We start from the raw sequence: 25,063 nt of genomic DNA, 5'->3' as shown, positions 1-25,063 counted from the left end.
TCTAAAACACTTCTTCTATATTGCTGTTCACTGGAATCAGACAGATCAGCTTAGCCACTTACTCATCTGTGTTTCCTTAGATGTTACTTTACTTCTCATCTGTAAAAGGAGGTTAATCAAACCACCTCCTAACATTCTATTAAGGTGAAATGATTACCGAGACTTCTGTCTCCCACTGGTAAAATGAGGTAAACTTCTATTCATTGATTCTGCATTTGTGTATCTTGTCTCCTTGCCTCCTGTTATTAATGTATAAATACATGTTATATGTCTATGACTATTACATTATATGTATATTATATACATTATAATTATATACTTTTCAACATAATTTATATTTTCTATATATATATGTATTTTTTAGTAACTCCCAGCACCATTTACAGCCATATATGCTTAGTGGGTGATCAGTCAATTAGTGTTTACTAAGCAGATCAGTTAATTGATTTTCTGTTTAATCCAGTTATTTCAATACGTAGTAATTGTAAGGTGATAAGTTAACAATTTTAGCTTAACTGATAACAACTCTTGAATGGAATGTGGGAATGAGTATAAAATAATATAATTTCCCCAGTAATATTTTTTTGAAAGATCACTTTATGAACATAGAAAATTCTTCTACTAATCAAAAATAGCAAAGCATAGCTGCAGGTCAAATGCAGGTTACAAAGGTGTTCTATAGGTTAACCCTTGACTTCCTTGTCTTTTGAGTACAATGAAAGTATTGTAACTAAATGAAATCTTTCATCCCCCATTATGCATGAATCATTTCCTTTCTGTAACAGACATATCAGTATACACTTCTCATCTGTTAAAAAACATACCCAACTTCTAAATGCTGTTTGCCACTGTTACTGAGATTACAAATGATATGTATGTGTTTTTGAGTTGTTTGTTTAAAAAGACATATAATCTGTAACTTAATCCCATGATAATTTGACCTGAGAAAATTTATCTCACTGATAGACTTTAATACTTTGTTGTTGTTGTTGTAGTTTGCGAAACTGCATACAGGAAGTGATATTGCCAATTTAGAATTAATTAATCCTTATTGAAAAATTTGGCATTCACTTTTTAGAAAATTCTTTTCTTGATAAAGTTGTAAGAACTGTAACATGTAAGCAATATATAGTGACCCCAGAGGAAAGACTGTTAGACTTTAATGTGACTTGGACCTCACCACATGGTGGTAAATGGTCCCTTCCTTTCTAATTCACCATGTGAAATACTTTATGTGATTATATAATATTGGCCAGGAAGAAGAGAGATTTGTGTGTGTGTGTGTGTGTGTGTGTGTGTGTGTGTGCGCGCGCGCGTGTGTGTGTGTAGTTACCACTTAATTGTAACTGTGCTGTAAGCTGGGCATTCTAGTAGGCGAGATATATTCATAACCTCACTTAGTTGATCCTATGAAGCAATATGATTTTTCCATTTTACAAATGAAGCACCTACGTCAAAGAAATTAAGAGACTTTCCTAAGATCATATAGGAAGAAACAGCTAAGTAGAGATTCACTCCCAGGACAGTCCATTGCCAAATAGTCCCTTTCCCCAGTAAAAAAAAAATCTTGAAAAATCAACATGTCACTGTACAAATGTAACTAAAAAGGAATAAAGGGAGATGGGAATATTGTGCCCTTAATTAAGTCATATAACATCTACAGTACTCAGTTTCCTCATCTGAAAGTAGGGTTGATTGTACTACTACATTTCTCCTGGAATTTTTGTGAGAATTAAGTGAGATTATATTTGGGGCACTGGGCACTAGGCCAGATACAACATTCATGCTCAATAAATTATAGTTGTTTAGATTCCATTTTTTGACTTTATTTTTGGAACTTTTGGGAAAAAAACTTCGAATTCTCACCTTGTCATCCTTTAAGACCCATCCAGATGTCTTTTAGAACCCAACTTTGTGATTCTTTATGAATTTGGCTGCATTACTGATTTGCAAGTGGCTTATATTAATTTTATAAGACTGCTACAACAAAATGCCAGACTGGATTGCTTAAACAACAAAGCTTATTTTCTCATAGTTCTAGAGGATGGAAGTCCAAGGTATCAGCAGGTTTGGTTTCTTCTGAGGGCTCTCTTTTAGGCTTGTCTTCTCATGGTTCTCACATGTTCATTTCTTTGTGTGCATGTGCACCCCTGATATCTCTTTGTGTCCAAATAGCCTCTAGTTTTTTTGTTTCGTTTTGTTTTGTTTTAGGCAGTGTCTCACTCTGCCACCAGGCGCCAGGCACCAGGCTGGAGTGCAGTGGCGCAATCTCAGCTCCCTGCAACCTCCACCTCCTGGGTTCAAGCAATTCTCCTGCCTCAGCCTTCCGGGTAGTTGGGACTACAGGTGCACGCCACCACGCCCAGCTAATTTTTTTGTATTTTTAGTAGAGACAGGATTTCACCATGTTGACCAGGACGGTCTGGATCTCTTGACCTCGTGATCAACAAATAGCCTCTTCTTACAAGGAAAACAGTCAGATTGGATTAGGGCTCGTCCTATCTTATTTTAATTGAATTACTTATTTAAAGATTCTATCTCCAAATACAGTTAAATTCAGAGATCCTGGTAGTTGGACTTCAACATGAATTTGGGGGGAAATCATTTACCCCATCACTTTGTCATAAGTAAATTCTTTTCCACTGCATTTGGAAATAATTATTTGCAGACATAGTAACATGAATAGAAGGTATGGTTGACAAACGTGAAGGTGTGTTCTAACCACTGAAATACTGTGACTGCAGGATTCTCCATAGATGACCATATATAGTGAGTTCATTTATTATGCACAGAAAATATTTAAGAGGTCAAGTTAAGGCTCTATACATTGATAGATAATATAAAAAGAAATATGGTACCTAATAATAGGCTACAAGTATTTTTAATATATTAATGTTGAAAAATTACCTGTTTATGGCATTTGTTGAGGAAGGAGTTAGGGAACATTTACTTGTGTACCATAGGGATATGAAAAATCAAATAAAATATTTAGTAACTATACATGTGTCAGAGTAAAGCTCTATGGCAGGGATTTATAGGAAAACCTCAAGAAGTCTCTCCCTCATGGGGCTACTTGATCTTCTTGGGGAAATGCCAGAAATGTCACAAAATGACCTTTTTTAATTGCCAGTTAAACACTCAGTGTAGACAAGGAAGGCTGTATGTTCAAACTGGACACAATTGCCACTAAAGCCCAGAGTTAAGATTTAGAACTGGTAATAGTTAGCTGCCATAATACTGGGAGGAAGGAAAGTGGTATAATTAGAAAAATAGACCCAGAGGTAGTTCACTACAGCATTGAGGACAAATGGAAGGCGAGATACCCACAAGGAAGTACTCTGATAGCGGAGTAGTATGGAAACTTCTGAGAAGTTTCAAAGAATCCCACCTATTCGTGGTTCAAGAATAGGACAGTGGTATGTTCCACCCTATCACAAAGTTAAGCAGATCTTTGAAACCTGGAACTGAATTTAACAGTAGCACTGTTGTTACAATGACTGCAAATAGAATACGCATGATTGTAAAACAGAATTCATGTACCACCAGATATTCATGAAAGATCCTTAACCATAAGGGAAATGCAGGGAAAACTTTCACTTACCAAAGGAAAAATGTCTCCATTTTTCACTTCTTCCTAACCCATAAAGAATATTTTACTTCCTGTTAAATAATCATAATGGCAAATATGATTAAAATGTAATCTGAGAACATTTCTTGTTTAAAATGTGTCTTTATTCTTTTAGGCCTCTTTTTCGTGGAAGTTCAGATGTCGATCAACTAGGAAAAATCTTGGAGTAAGTAATAACTATAATTTTATATCAGTGTCCGTAGCATTAAAACATTTACAGTGGCTTTCCCTGACGTTCATATCATATATTTATCTCTTGTCTTTCTTACTTCAAGCAGCTGCTGCAGACAGCGTTACTATTTGTGTGGTGAGTGGAGACATGGTAGAAACGCTGTTTTATGCAGAGCCCTAACTGCTCTGCTCTGCTAGCTTGTATGTTGCTTGTGTGGTGGATCTTTTTGCTGCTTCTCTTTGTTCGCGTGGCTGAGCTCCAGCTCTTTAGTTCAAGTACATTCTCTGCTTGTGATCATTTCAAATGCAGCCACCGTCAGAGTTAGGACTCCTGGTGGCCACGTACCCATCCCATCCTTGTCCAGTGAGCTTCCTGTCCCCACTGAGTATCCTCGGTCACGCAGGTTGGTTCTGCATTGTTTTGTTTTCCTGGGCCAGGGATGGTTTGCTACACATCTCATTTTTCTTTGGAGCACCAAAATAGGAAATGAAAACCCTAAGTCTTTGGCAAAATAACTCAGCAACTTTGAGAAAGTCCTTTAAAACACCCTGTGAAGGGCTTACACAGTGCCCGGCACATAGGTAAGCACTTTAAAAATGTTCTCTGTTATTGTTATTGTTAGAGTTCATCATTAATTATTTAACCTTTTTGTTCCTTCACTTCATCTGAGAAATGAAACTCTGACTTGAATTCTCCATAAGATCCTTTCTTATGCTCAGATTCTTTGGTTTCAGTTACATAGCTCCTTGATGATCTATGTAGTTTCATTCATGTCTGCATGTTCATGCATGTAAGGGCATGTATGCATTAATGTTTCTAGAATGTAACTGGGGCACTTCTCACAAAGCATGCAGTATGGCATCCTTTTTTGGGCTTTTGGATTTGTGAGGCCCATCAGAATTGGAGTGGAGTTTTCAGCATCTTCAACTGGTAAAAAGAAAAAGAAAAAAAAGAATTGGAGTGGAGTAGGAAGAAGGTGGGAGTTCTAGACCAAAAATAGCCCTAATCATTGGTCTGTGACATTTTATAGGAATCTCGGTGATTTTTGTGAAATTCGAAGTCTGTAAGATTCTTTAAAAAAAGAAAAAAAAAAGTACCCCTAAAGAACACATTTGCATTTCAGCACTATCTGCTCAAGCATCACTGCTTAAAACAGTTAATAAAACTGGAACCTGATTTTGTTGGTTGGTGACTAGAAGCAGCTAGACTTCTGTTAGTGCCAGTGCTACTGCTGAGTCAGAACCTAATAGCTTTAAGGCCTGAATAACATTTGCTAGTTTTTTATGCTTGGGGGCTTCCTGGGTCCAGGGCAGCTGATGCTACTGCTCCTACTACTGACTACTCTGTACTGTGGATACATTCAACACAAAGCCTCCATGTTACCCCTGCTTCTGAATGGCAAGTTCTTTAATCACTCAGTGATAAACTCCCATCTATTTTCCCCCATGACTGTTGAATATATTTTGTGTGCATGTGATCTTAAAGAAGAAACCAGGGAAATCAGACATGCTGGTGACCTTCTGTTGAAAGGAAAGAGAATCTTGACTGAAGGCAGCTTGCCAGGCCTTGAAGGCCATCACCTTCTTTCCCTTATTTCTACTACCTGACCGCTGTGTCTACCTCCAGCACTGATGTCTGCTATCTTGTTAACACTGTTAGTGCCCCCTTAGTACATGAGGCCCATGAAATGGACCAGAAGGAACATTTGATCGGCATGTTTGACTTGCTTCCGAGGAAAAGCCAGTTCTACTTTTGGCAAAGGCCTGACATCATAGGTTGCCAATAGAAAAGAAGCTGTCGAGTTCTATGGTTTGTGCCTTTAGATATTACTTTGTGGTTTCTGGCATTGTTTCATCAAAATGATGTTCTATTTCCTTTGAATGCATTACCTTGCCAGAGTAGAGGGTCAATGCTGCACCCTAGTGTCACTGCTGGGGTATTTAAAAAAATACTCTGTCTCCACCATCACTGCCATTTATAGATTTTCGTGCCCTGTCAGGCTTGCCAGTATAAATGTCAACTTTTAAGGCTTATATTCAGCTATTCAAATAGTGGAATTAAATGCAAGCATTTTTTAATGGATCTATCAGAATTTCACAACAAATACATGGGCCATAAAAATTTATAGTAGACATAAAACCAAATTTTTTTAAGGAAAGCCATATTCACTTTTTTTTTTTTTTTTTTTTTGAGACAAGGTCTTGCCCTGTTGTCCAGGCTGGAATGCGGTGGCGCAATCTTGGTTCACGGAAGCCTTGGCCTCCCAAGCTCGGGTAATCCTCCTATCTCAGCCTCCCAAGTAGCTGGGACTACAGGCTCAGGACACCATGGCCGGCTAATTTTTGTAGTTTTTGTAGAGACGAGGCTTCACCATGTTGCCCAGGCTGGTCTTGAACTCCTGGGCTCAAGTGGTCCTCCTGCCTCAGCCTCCCAAACTGCTAGGATTACAGGCATGAGCCACCCGCCTGGCCAATGTTCACATACTCTTAAAGGGAAAAACATTTCTGTGTTTAGGAGGATTTAAGCCTTCAAGTAATAGCAAGTATTAAAAGTGAAACAATAGTTTTAGCCTGTGACATTTTAGAGCATTTTTAAGAACAATGTCATAGTTAAATGGAAATAAAATACTGGAATAGAACTGAGCTCACTCTGGGCTCTGTGACTGAACTCGCTATCTGTGACTTTGTCAGTTCATTTCATTCCTCATTCTCAGTTTACCCATCTATGAAATGAGACTAATACACCTGACCTATATGTCTTAGGAGATTGTTACAGGAATCAGAGGAGGGGATAGACTTAAGGTTTTATATATATATAAATTGTTATGTGTTTGTTTAAAATTTTATATAAATTTGTCTAGAGTCGTGTGTATATATACACACATACATGCAGAGACGTGCTATTCTCTGAAGGCTTTTGGCAGTCAGGTGATCATATGCTTGCAAGATTTAACTCAATGTAGATATATTCAAAGCCACAAATAAAAAGATTTTAAATATTTCTAGGAGTTGTTATTAATACAATCAATTTCTAGGTGACTGGTGAATATACACAAAAATATTGATATACAGATAGCTAAAAACTAAAAAGGAATGAAAGAAAATGTTGAAAGATATCTAACAAACATCCTTCATTCCCTCCTCTACCCTGTCCCATTGTATCCAGACACTTACATGTGGATTTGTTTTCATAATTAATAATGGGATTTTTGTTTTCTTTTTACTTCTATTGTAGACCTTACTATTGGACAAATCTATATATTGCTCATTGTCATTTCTGTTTATTGGTTCTAGTAAATATGTCCATGAGTCTGTCTTTGCCTCAGTAATGTAGCTCTCTCAGGATGCCTGATAGAGGCAGAATTACAGTGTCTTCCCCAGACACCCAGGCAGAGAAGCCATGGTGACAGGGGTATCTGCTCTTCCCAGCTGAAGTCTGTAGTCTGGGCTCTGTGTAGCTGAGGGAAGGGGATGAAGTCCTATAAATCTTGAGACCTGTAGTACGTCTTCCTGCAATCCGGAAGTACATTCATAAGAACACCTCTTCCTGGACCTTAGTCCCAGCAAGTATAGGCCAAGCAGAAGACCCTAATGTGGGCCAGCACAATTTCTAACTGTAGTTAAAATTATTTGGTCCAGTATTTGAATAGCTATATGTCCTATCCACTAAACTATGGTGTGTTTTTTTTTTTAGTTCAGAGTTATGTAGTCTTTGTGAGAAATAAGTCCCTGCATCCTCTGATTTTCTCTGTCAAACCTACTTATGACCTATATGTAAACTACAAATAATATCCATATAATGCATAAGTTATGTTGACCTATTAATATTTTTAAAGAATCTTAAATTATACATAAATAGGATATAAGCAGTTCATATTTTAAATGTGGTAGTGATGTATTTTCTATGCATCTTGGATTAAAAACAACATTTTCTAATTATAATAATTGGCAATGTATTGATTGATATTGACTATGTGTGATGTGTATCAGGTACATAGCTATGCTATGTACTTTATAAATTTATGTATTACTATAAATTTCAATAAAGTATAGCTGATCCTCATTACAACTGTAAATTATTATCATTATATACATAAAGACACTAAGGGTCATAGATGTTTAGTAATTTGTCCTTACCTGTCAGTAAATGGCAGATCCAAGATTTGAACCCAAGTCTGCCTATTTCCAAAACCTGAGCTTTTTATCACTTGCTATTCTTTCCATATTTCTGATCCCAGAATAGTCTTCTGGGGAAATATAAATAATAGTCTTTTAATTTATTGTTTGTTCACTTTGGAATACCACAGACTTTCATAAAATAGTGTTTGCTTAATGCAGGACTAACACACCTTTTCGCTTCATTTTTCCTTCTGATTCTAATGTATATACTTAATAACTGGGGAATAATTAACCAAAAATGCAACCAAATTGATACATTAATAAACCATGTTGGACGAGCATCATAAAATCATGTCAATACTGGGGTGTTCCATTGAAACACAGAAAGCATTATTGAGCATAAAGGAAAATGTATACGGGTATGGATATCTCCTCTGAATACAGTAAGTCCTGCTTTGTCACTAAGTCACAGCTTACTGCCTGGTAATATATTTTCTATTTCTACATCATCCCTTGCATTTTGTATCTGCTACCAGAGCAATCTCTTATCTCCTCCCAGTAAGTTTTATAATTCGTCCATGAGATTACCTTCTACCTCATGACCATATTGCAGTAGGACAGAGCTAAACAGAGACCCTGCCAGTCATAAAGTGAAGGTCTCCTGGGACTCTGTCCCCCATGCCTGCCCCTTAGGCTTTACCTTTCTCTGGAAATTGATGAGAAAACAGCTTCTGCATAGTAGCCAATGCTCATGTCCATGTGTGGTTCTTTTGTAGCGTAATTGGACTCCCAGGAGAAGAAGACTGGCCTAGAGATGTTGCCCTTCCCAGGCAGGCTTTTCATGCAAAATCTGCCCAACCAATTGAGAAGTTTGTGACAGATATCGATGAACTAGGCAAAGACCTACTTCTGGTAAGTTTTTGTGATGCCACGGTGGTCTGCACTGTGCCAATGAGACACCTGCCCTACTCAGACTGGGTGGTGGGCACAAATACCAGTTCAGTAGCTGCTATAGGCATCACATGCCACAGTCACATGGGACAGGAGGCAACTCCCTCCAGAGGTTTCATTTTTACACTTACAGCAGCTGGTGGCTTTTGGATTCTGATCCACATTTTTTTAAATCTGCCATCTTTGAATGTTTATTTCAGTGCAGCTTTGGAAGCCTCACAATTCACTTGGACATATGTTTCTTTAGAAGTAAATATTATGTTTCCTTGCTTACAGTTTCATGCTGCCTTAAGCAATTTGTTTGTCATTTTAATGTGCCTTTTCTTAAACATCCACAACTTTGGGGAGATGTTTTTCCAAAAGAACTATATAACAATACTTCTTCTATTACTGATTCATTTAACTCACTGAAAATGAGGACTTCTGTGCTCTGTTTGAGACTCAGACTCATAATACTCAACCGTATACATAATTTCCTGTACTTGGAGGCCAGAACAATAGGTAGAAGAGTGTACCTATTGGGTTGATCTTGATGTCTGAAACCCAATGAGTAATGAGTGTATCCTCTACCTCCTGAATTAACAGCCTTTGATATCTGCTTCTGCCTGTGGGTAAAGTACAGGTTTTCTCCATGTATCTCATTCTGGGGCCCATTCCAGAGAGGCAGCAGCTCCCTGGGGCATGTTTTTCTCATGTAGAAGGTGGATGCTCCAGAAGGGCAAGCAGAAGCATACAATGCCCCCAAAGGCCCATACTTGGGAGAAGCATCCACCACTCTGCCCATGTTCCATTGGCTGAAGCAAGTTCCATGCCTAAGGCCAACTTTAGTGGAGGAAAGGATGCTCCCCCTATGGTGAGAGGGGAGAGAAAAAAGAGAATATTTACTAAAAGTTATCTGATCTACCATAGTATCCAACTCTTGACTAAGTTGTGATTCCAGAAGCTCATTTTATAAGTAAACTATTTGGCAATTAAATTAAATTTTCTTCCAAAAACAATATTATTAACATAAGGTGTTTGAAGTAGTTCTCAAGCCAGCTCTACTTGTTTCTGAAGTAGAGCAATAATAGAACTTAAACACCTTTATTTAACTATATTTTTATAGGACAATATGTATTAGGACTTCCAACTTGAGATTCTCCCGCATCCCCACACTTGGCTAAGGCATTCGCCTTCTCTCCACCCCCTTCCCAGCTTTAAGCCATCAGTGTAGCTGTGAGGAAAGGGCTTATTCTCACATAATCCTCTAGAGACATGTGTCTCTATCGTAAGCATATTCCCACAGCTCTTTTCTCTTCTTTCCTATGTCCTGGAGATTGAATTAACTGCTTCCTTTTCTAACGCCACTCATTTTCTTCTTAGACTCTTGGAAAAGAGAACTCGGGCTCAAAAATTTTGCCCCTGCTTTCCCACCCTTTGGGAATTCAGCCTTTGCAAAGCTTTTCTGGAGATGTTTATTGCTGTTAGAGACGGTTGGAACCATTCTACAAACAAGCTGTTTCTTCTACATGCCCCTTTTAGCTCTTGGTGTTCAGAAGATCCTATAGGGAGGCTAGGCACCATGGACTGATGGAGAGCTCAGGATAAGTTCGATTTCAGAGGACCCAAGGAAATGTGGAACTTTCTGTTTGTATTTGTTTTCCTAGATCAGTAGCTTTCAGTAGAATATAAGAGAGGTCCCTAATCCAGTCAGAACCTGACTAGCATTGTGAGCAGCAGTCCTATTAATATCATGGTTATGCAGACCTCTTAAGTGGAAGAGGTCTTCCGTTAACCATAATAACATGAAGTCTGTAAATGACATAGATGACTGGAATGCATAGACATTTCATATACCCAGTGCACTTTAGGATGGAGAAGCCCTGAAGAGGTCTTACTCATCATTAATTAGTGCTTGCCACCTGCTTGGCACCCAGCAGGAGGTGTTGATGGAAGGTGAGGAAGAGGATTTGAGGAACAAGATTACCTGAGGTAGGGGTGGAAGGAAATGAGACTGAGATTAGGGACACATTCAGACTAATTTAGGTATGGACAGTTTGGGAATAGAGATTGTTGCTACTGCAAAGGTTTTCCTTTCTCTCCTTTCACCTTCTACCTTAGTAGCCCAGCCAAACTGCCCAAACCACTTGACCAGGACCAGGAGCCTATTAAGTGCAGCCACCAGCTCATTCACCTTTGGTAACCCTACTCTTGAGCTGTCCGTATGGAATAGAGTTTAGTGACTCAAACCGAAGCTAATGGTCTCCTGGGAGAGCTACTGCTAGCCATGTGGCACCTTGATATGAATTAGAAGGAAGACATCCCTGTCTCTGCGTGATGTAGCCTTGGGACAGGGTAAGAAGTTACATTGAAGTCTCTGACTGTAGCACTAAGTTTACTAGCACTGTAAGTATTACTAAATAAAGTTATATGCGTACTTTAATGGCTTAGAGGGAAATTCTGGGCAAGAAACAGTCCATAGGCACCTAAAGGGTCGTCTTCTGAGGGGCATTTTATACATTAGGGATATATATGAGTACTGTCTCTATATTAGTTAGTGTCCCTTTAAATAAATATTCATTCCCAGTCTAGATGCACTTAACACATGGTAGTGAAAAAAAGGATAACTCTGTAAGTACATTATTTACGTTGATATGTTCTGTATCAACCAATTATTTTTTTCTTTATTACAGAAGTGTTTGACATTTAACCCAGCCAAAAGAATATCTGCCTACAGCGCCCTGTCTCACCCATACTTCCAGGACCTGGAGAGGTGCAGAGAAAGCCTGGATTCCCACCTGCCTCCCAGCCAGAACACCTCGGAGATGAATACAGCCTGAGGTTTCAGCAGCTGCCTTAAGCTGATCCTGCAGAGAACACCCTTGGTGGCTTCTGGGTCCCCCTGAGCAAGCCCTACAGAGCTGTGGAGAATTGCTGTCTGGAGGCCTTCCAGCTGCTGTCTTCTGGACAGGCTCTGCTTCTCCAAGGAAACCGCCTAGTTTACTATTTTGAAATCAATGCAAGAGTGATTGCAGCTTTATGTTCATTTGTTTGTTTGTTTGTCTGTTTGTTTCAAGAACCTGGAAAAATTCCAGAAGAGAAGCTGCTGACCAATTGTGCTGCCATTTCATTTTTCTAACCTTGAATGCTGCCAGTGTGGAGTGGGTAATCCAGGCACAGCTGAGTTATGATGTAATCTCTCTGCAGCTGCCGGGCCTGATTTGGTACTTTTGAGTGTGTGTGTGCATATGTGTGTGTGAGAGAGAGAGATTCTGTGATCTCTTAAAGTGTTACTTTCTATAAACAACAAGAATAATTGAATTTTAAAGACTCAAGGTGACCGGTAAATAACAGTCATTTGTTCACTGAAGGTGATTCACCAAAATGGTGTTCTCAGATCAGAAAGTAAAGCCCTTGTCCTCAGCATTTCTTTTCTGGCCAAAAGCAGTAAATTTGCTAGCAGTAAAAGATGAAGTTTTATATACACAGCAAAAAGGATAAAAAATTCTAGTATATTTTAAGAGATGTGCATGCATTCTATTTAGTCTTCAAAATGCTGAATTTACTTATTTTAAGTCTGTTTTAACCTTCTATATGATAATCGTGCTTCAATATTTCTTTTGGAAAATACCCTATAAGCTTTTTATTACTTGCTATAGATTTAGGGAGTGTACCTCAGATAGGTTTTAAAAAATAGCCTATATTTCCTAGTTTGAAATTCCTTTATTTCCTTTACCTTTTTTTTTTTTTTCCTTTTTTTTTTTTTTCTCAGTCGTGGTTGTTGTTGTTGTTATTTGGTTTTTGTTTTTAGGAATGTGTCAGATATTGTTTCCTGTTTTGGTTTGGAGAGTAGTTCTCACTCTAACTAGAGACAGGAGTGACCTTTACATTCTCCTCATCTATTACACTGTACTTTCTGCCACACACTGCCTTGATAGCAAAGTATCCATCCTGTCTATCTCCCAGCACTTCTGAAATATATTGCTACCACTGTATAACCAGTAACAGATTGCTTAAGCTGTCTCCATGCACCACCTGTTAGCTTGCTTTCAATGAACCTTCCATAAGTTCACAGTCTCAGATTATGGTTTATGGCCTCAATTCTGCAAACCTAACAGGGTCCCATATATTCTCACTCTAATGCAGTCCTTCTAGCTGGTGTTCACTTTTGTTACCTAAACAATGAGTAGGATCTTGTTTTATTTTATCACCAGCACATAAATTGCTATAAACTCTTACTTTGTGTTTTATATTTTTATAGAAGATATTGTCAGTGTCTTTATCTGAGGGTATGTCTTTAGCCATGTTTCAGGGGTATGTTACTCTAATCAAATGATCTTTCTCCATCCCCCAGGCTGTGCTTGTTTCTAGTGCCTTGTGCTCACTCCTGCTCTCTACAGAGCCAGCCTGGCCTGGGCATTGTAAACAGCTTTTCCTCCTTCTCCTACTGTTTTCTCTACAGTCCTTTATATTTCACACCATCTCTGCCTTATAAGTGGTTTAGTGCTCAGTTGGCTCTAGTAACCAGAAGACATAGAAAGTATCTTTTGGGAAATTTAGCCACCTGTGCTTTCTGACTCAAGTTCAGAGTGCATGCAACAGTTAGATCATGTTTAGAATTAGGATTTTCCAAGAATGGTTGTTGCGACACTCAGAAAATAATTCAGATGATATTTATGCATTATCAAGTTGTACTGAATACTTTGCAGCTTAATATGTTATATGACTATCTTGACAAGAGAAAAAACTAGATGTTTCTCCTGAAGAGCTTTTGGGGTTGGGAACTATTCTTTTTTAATTGCTGTATTGTTTAACATTGTTCTAATTCAGTAGCTTAAGGAACAGGAAATTGTTTTCTAAAGGAAGATAATAAAGAAGATGGGCCATACACATGTTTTCTACTTCCATTGTGACAACACTGGTTACATGTTGTCAGCATTATAAATGCTTGAGACATAATAAATCCACAGCATTCAAGGTCAGGTCTACTCGAAGTCTCACATGGAAAAGTGAATTCTGCCTTTCCTTTGATTGAGGGTCAGAATACAAAGACAGTTTTGCTGGGGCCTAGAAATTGAATTTTAAAACTCACTGCACTGATTCATCCTGAGCTTTTTGGTTAGTATTCATGGCTAGAGTGAACATAGCTTTAGTTTTTGCTGTTGTAAAAATGTTTTCATAAGTTCACTCAAGAAAAATGCAGCTGTTCTGAACTGGAATTTTTCAGCATTCTTTAGAATTTTAAATGAGTAGAGAGCTCAACTTTTATTTCTAGCATCTGCTTTTGTCTCATTTCTAGGCAGTGCTTGTAAAGAAAAATTAAAGCACCAACATTCTGGCATTCAATTGTTGGTAAATTATCTTCTGATGACACAGGATGAAAGGGCATCTCTCAGCCTGTCCGAACTTTGTAAAAATCTGTCCCCAGCTCTTGCATCATTGTAGTTATTGCATTTGAGTGAATATCCTCTTGACTTAGGTATTTTATGTCCAGATTCACCATTTCTGAAATCCAAATCCAACACAAATTGCCATTAGGGCATTTTGAAGCAGATAGTAGAGTAAGAACTTAGTGACTACAGCTTATTCTTCTGTAATATATGGTTTTAAACATCTTTGCCAAAAGCTAGGCAGCGGTTAATTGAAACGGGCATACTGCCCCAAGGTTACACTGAAGCAGCTCATAACAAGTAAAAATATTGTGACAGATTTGAAATCATGTTTGAATTTCACAGTAGGACCAGAACAAGGATGTGCCTGCTAGTTTCTGTTTGATGTTAGAGTTCTGGTGGCCCAGACATTTTGGGAACTGTTGCACAGGGTGGAGTCAAAACAACCTACATATAAAAAGGAAAACAGAGAAATCTGTCCGTTTAGCTTTCATAAGAAATCCCACGGCAAAGAGTAATAAAAAGGACCTAATCTTAAAAACACAGTTTCCAAGCATAAGAACCCAATGGGTTGGAGCCTCCCACTTTGTCCCTTCTTTGAAGTGGATGGGAACTCAAGGTGCAAAGAATCTGTTTTGGAAGAAAGCTTGGGGCCATTTCGGCCCCCTCTATTCTCATGATTTTCTCTTAGGAAGCACACACTGTGAATGTTAATTTAGCCCCAGGTGACTTACTAAAAATAGTTCAAAATTATTCACCTAAGAATAGAATCTCAACATGAAAGCTTTAGAATGCATAAGATGTTCCTATCTCAAAGAAAGCATGTTTCTCTTCCATAGAGAAATTTATAGTTTGACTCCAGAATGTGGTACTATCCATCTTGATGAGAAAACTCTTAAATAGTACCGAACATTTTGAATTTTAAATTATGCATTTAAAGTGAGTGTTTAAGAAACTGTAGCTGCTTCCTTTAAAAGTGGTGCCTATTAAAGTCAGTAATGGCAATTATTGTTCCATTGTGGAAATTAAATTACATAAGCTTCCTAATATCATAAACATATTAAAATTCTGTGTTAGACAATTTCACTATTCTTATGATAAGCACATGAGAGTGTCTCACATTTTCCAAAAGCAGGCTTTTATTGCATAATTGGGTCTAGGAAAAAATAATGTTAAAAGTTAACATGCCACCATAATTACTTAATTATGTTAGTATAGAAACTGCAGAATATTTACCTTGGAAAGAAAATATTGGAATATTATTATAAACTCTTAGATATTTATATAATTCAAAAGAATGCATGTTTCACATTGTGACAGAAAAAGGTATACGATTTCTAAGGCTTTAAAAATTATAAAACAGTGGGCAATAAATAAAGGAAATTCTGGAGAAAATGAAAGTATTTAAAGGGTAGTTTCAAAGTTATATAGATTTTGAGGGATATATTCTTTATGAACAAATTCTTATGAAAAATTCTTTATAAAAAAAGTATAAGAATTTATACTAAGGTCATCTGGCAACTGTGGGATTAATATGGTCAAAAACAAATTTTATGAAGAAACTGTTCCAAGCAAAACGAAATCATCTGTACTTTTTTTCTCATTTCAAGGGAAGAGGCAGCCACATCAAGCAGTACTTCTTACACATGCCTAAGAATGTTCATTGAAAAAATAAAAATAAATTTTTCAAAGGCATGTGTTTCCTATGCCACCAATACTTTTGAAAAATAGTGAACATTACTACCCAAAACCATTTATCATGTCCATTAAGTACATTTGGGTATATAATTAGGAAGATATTTACATGTTCCTTCTCCACAGTGGAAAAACTTATTGAGGCTACCAAAGCCTGCCAAGAAATTAAGTCCTCAGAATAATTATAAATGCCGTTTTCCTCAAAAGCATGAGAAACTAGCATTTTCATTTCTTACTGACTTCCTTTCTATATCAATGCAATTCACAACCCAATTTTAATACATAACTATATCTCAAGCATTTCTATCTCGTACTTTTTCAGAAAATAAACCAAAAATAGTCCTTTGGCCTCTCTCTCTTCTGACCTTTGTAAGCAACAGAAATGTAGAAACAGAAGGGATCCAATTTGTGAATGTTTTTTCTCGACTAGTCTTTCTGGGGATTTTTGTTTATTTTCTTAATGAAGTACCAATCAGATCTTCAAAATGCTTTCTATTTCTTAGCATTCCCAGGAAGTTATAACATTTAGATAAATGAGTAGAAGTGGATTTCCTTCAACATATTGTTACCTTGTCTAGCCTTAGGAAGAAAAGAAGAACCACCTGAAAATAAATACAGGCTCTTTTCGAGCATCTATTGAAATATTATTACAGTAATTTGAAGTTAATATGGTAGGAAAAGAAGGTGGCTTTCTTGGCAAAAGTCTTTCTAAAAATTTACACTGTCCTAAGAGATGAGCTTTCTTGTTTTATTCCAGTATATTCCACAAGATGCCACTTTTAGAGAAAAACAAATTCGATGAATACTAAAGAGTTACTTCTAAAAGAGATTTCATTCTAACTTTATTTTTCTGCACATATTTAACTGTTTCCTAGCATTTGTTTTTTTGGGGTGATTACTAGTCTTTATAATGTTCTGTAACTTCATTATTTTACTTGTTATCTAGGTTCTGAACAGTTGTCTGCAAATGAATTGTGCTTAAGGATGGATAATACACTCATTTTGACCATTTAAGTAAAGAAAGCATAGTCATGTCATTTAGTCAAGAAACATTTTTTGAGGTACCTAATTACCTTACTTTTCTAAAGTAAAATAGGCTTTCTTACTAAAAAGGCAGCCCTCATCTGTGAACAGGATAGTTTCATTAGAAGTATAAAACTCCTTTGGTGGCCCCAGTTATAACATACATACCCTCTCTGCTGCTTTCACATTCACTAGCATGGTGGCCTTTCAACACTGATTAAAGTTTAAAATCCTAATTTAAAGATCAGGTGAGCAAAATAAATAACACATCAGTAATTCGGTAAACAAAACTTTTGTCTGAAGAATTGGTATATTGAAACAGAGCCCTAAAATACCAAAAGACCTTGTGATTTTTTTACGTTTGTGTAATCACAAATGTAAATTCATAAGTAACTCTAATTTTTTAAAAAAAATCTAAATATGAGCATAACATAGGAGTGTGTCTACTTATGTATTTTCTTCACTTTTGAAGTTTTTTGGCAACTTTATACAGAGATTTGTTTAAATTCACAAGTTTACTTAAGTACTCCTTATCCCCCAAATGATTAATTTTAGGAGTCACCTTCCTCACAACAGTGTCACTTGAAATTTAGTAGGGACGGACGTTGCAGTGTTTTTCAGTTTCCTTAGCACAGCACCACAGAAAGCAGATTATTCCTTCTGAGTGGCAGACACTCGACGGTGCGTGCCCAACTTTCCTCCAGAGTGGCAAGCAGATGAGTCTCAGTAATTCATACTGAACCAAAGTGCCACATACACTAGAGGCAGTCAGAAGACCACAGAGAAATCCCCCCGCCTCATTTGCTCCTCTGCTCCCAAGAACTAGAGTCCAGTTAAAGCCCCCATGTGAAAGGCCGAATTTCACCCCCGGGTTTGTTATCAGTGGCCAGTCTTAACTCTATTTGCTCGTGTTCAAAACTTGACTCCCACTTGAAAGCCTTCCGGGTGCGCTGCCTCGTGGCCCTGCCCCTTCGGCAGGAGTGGCAGTGGGCGTGGCCGGCTGGGGCCCCGCCTCCCGCTCACCTACTGGTGTCTGAAATGATGTGCGGCTCTGCGGGCTGCTGTCCGAGGTCAGAGTGCCCTGCTGCTGTCTCAGAGGCACCTGTTCTGCAAATCTTAGGAAGAAAAATGTCCCTAGAAGCAAACGGGTGTCTTCTGTGCATGTACAACACAATTCTCCGAAAGTTCGGGTAAAAAGAGATGCTGTAGCAGCTGCTGTGTGCGAAGCTGTCTACCCCGCATCTCTCAGGCGCTAAGCTCAGTTTTTGTGTTTTGTTTTTGTTTTTGTTTTTTTAAGAAAAGATGTATACTTGCAGGAAAGATTTTTTTTTTATTTTTTTATTTTCCATCATTCTACATATGTGATAGTGAAAGATATGCCTGGAAAAGTTTTTTTTTTTTTTTTCTTTTTGAAAAGGTGTTTATTTTCTGCTTTGTCTTCAGTTGGCAAAAGCTCCTAATTCTTTAGCTATCAGTTTCTTTTCTTTTCTTTGTCAGGTAATTAAAGGTATGTAAACATTATCTCATGTAGCAGGGGATTTTCATGTTGAGAGGAATCTTCTGTGTGGCTTTGGTCACACAACACTTTCTCAATTTTAGGAGTTTGGATTGTCAAATGTAGGTTTTTCTCAAAGGGGACATGTAACTGTACAGATTGACTGCCAAGAACTATGACTATAGCACTAATCAGCAAACGTCGAGCCACACAGCTATTTAATTTCTAACTCTCTGTGGTTCCTAGCCAAATTCCGTTGATGTGCTTAGGTTAAAGTTCTGAAGATACCCGTTGTACCCTTACTTGAAAGTTTCTAATCTTAAGTTTTATGAAATGCAATAATATGTATCAGCTAGCAATATTTCTGTGATCACCAGCAACTCTCAGTTTGACTTTAAAGTCTGAATAATGAAACAGATTCCAGCGGTAGTGCATTTCTTGAATCTCCGAGTGCATGGTATATCTTTTCATTCTGATCTTGTATTCGCAACAATATATACATGTATCTCATAGCTCCTTTTTATTCATTTGTTTTCCTATTAACCTGTAGTAAATATATTAGTTAGTACATGGAACTTATAGCATCAGCTACCCCCAGGAACAGCACCTCACAGGTGGAGAATATTTTTCAAGTTGTTCTACATTTGCATAAATTATTTCTATTATTATTCATGTATATTATTTATTTCTGAATCACACTAGTCCTGTGAAAGTACAACTGAAGGCAGAAAGTGTTAGAACTTGCATTTAACGTTCATTGTCATGGTCTTGATGGAGCTAAGAAAGTAAAAATTAGACTAAGCCCCCAAATAAGCTGCATGCATTTTTAACATTATTAGTAGGTTTGAATCTATAGATGTAGTATTTTGGGTATCTAGATGTTTTATCATTAAGTAAAGGAATTAAAGTACTTTGTAGTTGTTTTTATTAAGTATGCATATAATAGATTGTGAAAATACAGCAAAAATAAAAACTAAAGGTAGAAAAGCATTTCAGATATGTCTTAATTTAGGAACTGTGCCAGGTGGCTCTCGGAGTACATGCCAGGCAGAGAGTGGTGCCTAGGTGGTGCCTCCTCTTGTCCGGCCTCATGAAGAAGCTTCCTTCACGTGATTTGTGCCCTCGTAGGTGTCATGTGCAGTAGTGGGAACAGGCAATACTGTTGAGAGGAGAGCAGTGTGAGAGTTTTTCTGTAGAAGCAGAACTGTCAGCTTGTGCCTTGAGGCTTCCAGAACGTGTCAGATGGAGAAGTCCAAGTTTCCATGCTTCAGGCAACTTGGCTGTATACAGAAGCAATCCAGCCCGGTAATAAAAAGCAAGGATTGCCTGTATAATAACCGACAAAGTTATTATAGCAACCAACAATTCCCAACGCCTCAAAAGCTTGTTGCATTTTTTTGGGTATTTGAGGTTTTGATCTGAAGGTTAAAGGGCAAGTGTTTGGTATAGAAAAGCAGTATGTGTTAAGAAAAGAACAATATTGGTTCCCGTAGAGTGCAAATTAGAACTAGAGAGTTTTATAGGATTGTCATTGTAAGATGTGTTAAAGTAGGTTTTCACTGTAAAATGTGTTAGTGTTTCTGCATTGCCATAGGGCCTGGTTAAAGCTTTCTACTAGGTTTCAGAAACCTTACTGTGTCATATACAGTAAGCTTTTTTCCTTCTGACTTATGATAGAAAGTGTTTTGAAAGTAAAAAAAAAAAAAAAAAAAAAAAAAAATTCTTAATTTGGAAATTTTGACTTGTTAATTGCTGTGTTTGAAATCACAGTTCTAGAAATGTAGAAATTATGTGTATCAGATACTAATCTAGGCCGTGTGAACCAGCCCAAGATGACCAACATCCCCACACCTCTGCATCCCTGTCCCCTGCATCTCTTCCTCTCTACCACTAAAGTGCTCCCTGCCACCATCCTGGCCTGTCCACATGGTGCTCTCCATCCTCCTCCACACCAGGGACCACAGCTGTGCCTGGCTAGGCCTGGCCACCACTCCTAACTTGACCTCTGGCTAGCCAGGTTCATCAAGAGATGGTTCCTGATGCTGGGCACAGACTTTGCTCATGGCACCCATTAGAAATGCCTCTAGCATCTTTGTATGCATCTTGATTTTTAAACCAAGTCATTGTACAGAGCATTCAGTTTTGGCTGTGGTACCAAGAGAAAAACTAAACAAAAATATACACCACATTCCAGGCTGCTGTTTTCTCTCCACCTACAGGCCATACTTTTACTGTATTTCTTCATACTTGAAACTCATTCTGCTATTTTCATATCAGGGTACAGACTTATAAGGGTGCATGTTCCTTAAAGGTGCATAATTATTCTTATTCCGTTTGCTTATATTGCTACAGAAGGCTCTGTTTTGGTGCTTTGAGTTCTGCAGACCCAAGAAGCAGTATGGAAATTCACTGCCTGGAACACAGTCTTTTAAGAATGTTGGCAGGTGACTTGGCATCAGATGTTGCTTCTTCTCTTTTATTTGTACACAAGATTGAGATTTACCACACTGGCCTGTCAGGTCCACCCTGTGGGTACAGCACAGCTCTCTGAAAGCAAGGATCCTCCTACCTATTCTAACATTTTTGCCCTCTAAGAAAAATGGCCTCAGGTATAGACATAGCAAGAGGGGAAGGGCTTTCTCACTCTAGCAACCATCCCTCCATTCCGCACAGAAAGCCCTCTTGAAGCAAAAGAATAAGAAAGAAAGAAAGCTTATCTCTAAGGCTACTGTCTTTAGAGTGCTCTGAGCTAAGTGTTCTTGCTCCCTTCCCAAGAGGCCAATGAAAATATAGGCCAGTTTATCTAGACCCTTCTCATCTGAGGGGGAGAATAGAAAAGAAGGTAAATATGTAACGTAAAATATGTCAGTCAAGGACCACCAAAACTTTTGTTACATACCCTATCATTAAAAATGTGTTTTTAAAAGTAGCTCAAGTAAGGGATGCTTTATGACCCTGGGTTTCTGAAGTCAGATAGCCATTCTTGCCTGCCCCTTACTCTGATTTATTGGGAGAGGGAGAACTGCAGTAGTGATTCTGTTGCAGTGGCAAAGGTAACATGTCAGAAAATTCAGAGGGCTGCATACCAATAATCCTTTGGAAACTGGATGTCTTACTGGGTGCTAGAATGCAAATTTAGGTATTTATTGTCAGATGGTAAAATCCATTGTTTTTTTCAAAAATTGGTGTTGAAATATCATTATCCAATGTGTTCACTTATGTGAAAGTTAAATTGAATGAAGCAAAAAGAGAAAATAGTTTGTATTTTGTCATGCCTTTTGTAATTCTTACAATAAAAATATTGGTAGCAAATAAAAATAATAAATAATTTTAAACTGCTTTCTGGAGATGAATTACTCTCCTGGCTATTTCCTTTTTCACTTGAATGTAAAGTGAGTATAACTGTAGTGAGTAACAGTTCACTAAATTGCAAGTTTTAACAGAATGTTTTTTTTCTTTGTTTTTTTATGTTTTTGTTTTTGTTTTTTCCTTTTTGCTTCTTTGCAACCTGGCCATGTGATAGAAAGAATGTGTTTTAAACTTTTACATTAAGAGGCTTCCAGTGTTTAAAAAGTAAATAGCAGCTAAGTGACCTCAGAACTCATTCAACAATTGGTTGGGCACGGTGGCTCATGCCCTTTTTTTTTTTGAGACAGAGTCTCACTCTGTTGTCACCCAGGCTGGAGTGCAATGGCATGATCTTGGCTCACTGCAACCTCTGCCTCCCGGGTTCAAGTGATTCTCCTGCCTCACTCTCCTGAGTAGCTGGGATTATAGGCGCATACCACCATGCCCGGCTAGTTTTTGTAGTTTTAGTAGAGATGGGGTTTCACCATGTTGGTCTGGCTGGTCTGGAACTCCTGACCTCATGATCCGCCCACCTTGGCCTCCTAAAGTGCTGGGATTAAAGCCATGAGCCTGCCTGGGCGCAGTGATTCACACCTGTAATCCCAGCACTTTGGGAGGCCTGCTTTGGCAGGTCACGAGGTCAGGAGTTCGAGACCAACCTGGCCAACATGGTGAAACCATGTCTCTACTAAAAATACATTTAAAGTAGCCAGGCGTAGGACACTCCCCTGTAATTCCAGCTACTCAGGAGACTGAGGCAGGAGAATACTTGAAACTGGGAGGCAGAGATTGCAGTGAGCTGAGATCATGCCACTGTACTCCCACCTGGGCTGCAGAGCGAGACTCCGTCTCCAAAAAAAAAAAAACAACTCATTCAACAATCATGCATTGCTTAATGACTGGGATACAGTCGGAGAGTTGTTAGGGGATTCATCACTGTGAGAACATCATAGAGTGTATTTACACAAACTTAGGTAGTATAGCCTACTGCACACCTAGGCTAGATGCTGTAGCCTGTGGCTCCTAGGCTACAAACCTGTGTAGTACTGAATACTGTAGGCAAATTCTAATACACTGGTAAGTATTTGTGTATCTAAATATAGAAAAGCTACAGTCAAATTATGGTATAAAAGATTAAAAATAGTACACTTGCATCAGTCCCTTACCATGAACAGAGCTTTCAGGACTGGAAGTTTCTCTGGCTAAGCCAGTGAATGGTGAGTGAATGTGAAGATCTAGGCCATTACACTACTGTAGACTTTATAAATATTGTACACCTAGGCCACACTAAATTTATTTTAAATGTTTTATTCCATAATAAACCTTGGCTTATGTACATTTTTTAGAGTATAAACTTTAATATTTTAAACTTTTTGCCTTTTTTTTTTTTTTTTTTTTTTTGAGACAGGGTCTCACTCTGTCACCCAGGCTGGAGTGCAGTGGCACGATCATGGCTCACTGCAGCCTCCACCTCCCAGGCTGAAGCTATCCTCCCACTTCAGTCCCCCGCCTCCAAGTAGCTGGGACTTCAAGGGTATGATTGACTCTTTTATAATAACACTTTATTTTTAAACACAAACACATTGCTCAGCTGTACAAAAATAACTTATAAGATTTTTTTCTATTTTTAATTTTTTTTTTTTTTTTTTTTAAGATGGAGTTTCGCTCTTGTTACCCAGGCTGGAGTGCAATGGCATGATCTCGGCTCACCACAACCTCCGCCGGCTCACCACAACCTCCGCCTCCTGGGTTCAGGCAATTCTCCTGCCTCAGCCTCCTGAGTAGCTGGGATTACAGGCAGGTGCCACCATGCCCAGCTGATTTTTTTTTTTTTTTTTTTTTGTATTTTTAGTAGAGACGGGGTTTCACCATGTTGACCAGGATGGTCTCGATCTCTTGACCTCGTGATCCACCCACCTTAGCCTCCCAAAGTGCTGGGATTACAGGCTTGAACCACCGCGCCTGGCCAATTTTTAATTTTTTTAAACTGTTTCATTAAAAACTAAGATGCAAACACGCATATTAGCCTAGGCCTACACAGCTTCAGGGTTATCAATATTATTATCTTCTACCTCCATATCTTGTCCCACGGGAAGGACTTCAGGGGCAATAACACACAAAGAGCTGTCATCTCCTCTGATAGTGCCTTCTCAAATACCTCCTGAAGGGCCTGCCTCGGGCTGTTTTGCAGTTAACTCTTTTTTTTTTTTTTTTTTTTTTGAGATGGAGTTTTGCTCTTGTTGCCTATGCTGGAGCGCAATGGCACGATCTCAGCTCACCACAACCTCCACCTCCCAGATTCAAGAGATTTTCCTGCTTCAGCCTCCAGAGTAGCTGGGATTACAGGCATGCGCCACCACACCCTGCTAATTTTGTATTTTTAGTAGAGATGGGGTTTCTCCATGTTGGTCAGGCTGGTCTTGAACTCCCAAGTTCAGGTGATCCTCCCGCCTCAGCCTCCCAAAGTGCTGGGATTACAGGCATGAGTCACCAGGCCAAACCCAGTTAACTATTTTTTATAAGAAAAAAAGTACACCCTATAGCAATGATTAAAAGTATAGTATAGTAAATGCATAAATCAGTAATAGCCATTTATCATTATCATCACAAACGTGAGTAATGTGTTACACTATGACATCACTAGGCAATAGTAATTTTTCAGCTCCATTGTAATCTTACCGTTATACATGCAGGTCATCATTATGCAGTGCATGACTATTTATTAAACCTTCATTAGTTTACTATGTTAAGCACTGAAGTTACAAAAATGAGTAAGGCAATGGGCAGTCCTTTCAGAAGCTTACAAGAAAGAAAAGAGGCTGTGAAAAAGGTTTGTGTAACTCATTGCTAATCACCTGGAGATGAGCGAAGGAGTTTTATGGAAATCATGCTTGATGGGACTTAAAAACAAAGAGCAATGTTTTCCAGTTTCACAAGGAGAAGTACTTTGCCCATAGGCCAGTAGTTTTATAAAAGAGCAGGCAGGGAGGGACAGGAGGCTGGCGAGACTGTGCCTGGGACAGTGGCCTTCAAAATATCTGGATCATAACCTAGAGAGAGAAACATGGTAAAACTCTGTAGCCAGGCACGGTGGCATGGACCTGTAGTCCCAGCTATTCGTGAGACTGAGGTGGGAGGATGGCTTGAGCCAGGGAGGTCCAAGTAGTGAGACATCATTGTGCTGCTGCACTCCAGCCTGGGTGACAGAGTGAGACTCAGTCTCAAAAAGAAAAAAAAAAAAAAGAACAATGCTTCTAAGGGCAG

The 25,063-nt window shown here is 38.4% G+C and overlaps 1 protein-coding gene across 5 annotated transcripts in view; it reads left to right on the top strand.

Annotated features, from left to right (window-relative positions):
- CDK6 (cyclin dependent kinase 6) overlaps positions 1-21,804 on the top strand; it is a 462,424-nt gene extending 440,620 nt beyond the window's left edge. For 4 of the 5 annotated variants that reach the window (XM_074379436.1, XM_039472766.2, XM_010345323.3 and 1 more), the window contains 3 exons: positions 3,744-3,794; positions 8,695-8,830; positions 11,542-21,804. In XM_074379436.1, coding sequence (XP_074235537.1) covers positions 3,744-3,794; positions 8,695-8,830; positions 11,542-11,688 — 334 coding nt within the window. In that variant the 3' untranslated portion in view covers positions 11,689-21,804. The other variant, XM_074379438.1, reaches the window with a different exon arrangement.
- Positions 21,805-25,063: the final 3,259 nt, after the last annotated feature.

The sequence above is a fragment of the Saimiri boliviensis genome, chromosome 10, assembly GCF_048565385.1.
Source record: "Saimiri boliviensis isolate mSaiBol1 chromosome 10, mSaiBol1.pri, whole genome shotgun sequence".
NCBI classification, from domain to species: Eukaryota; Metazoa; Chordata; class Mammalia; order Primates; family Cebidae; genus Saimiri; species Saimiri boliviensis.
This window is presented reverse-complemented; position numbering and strand designations above follow the sequence as displayed.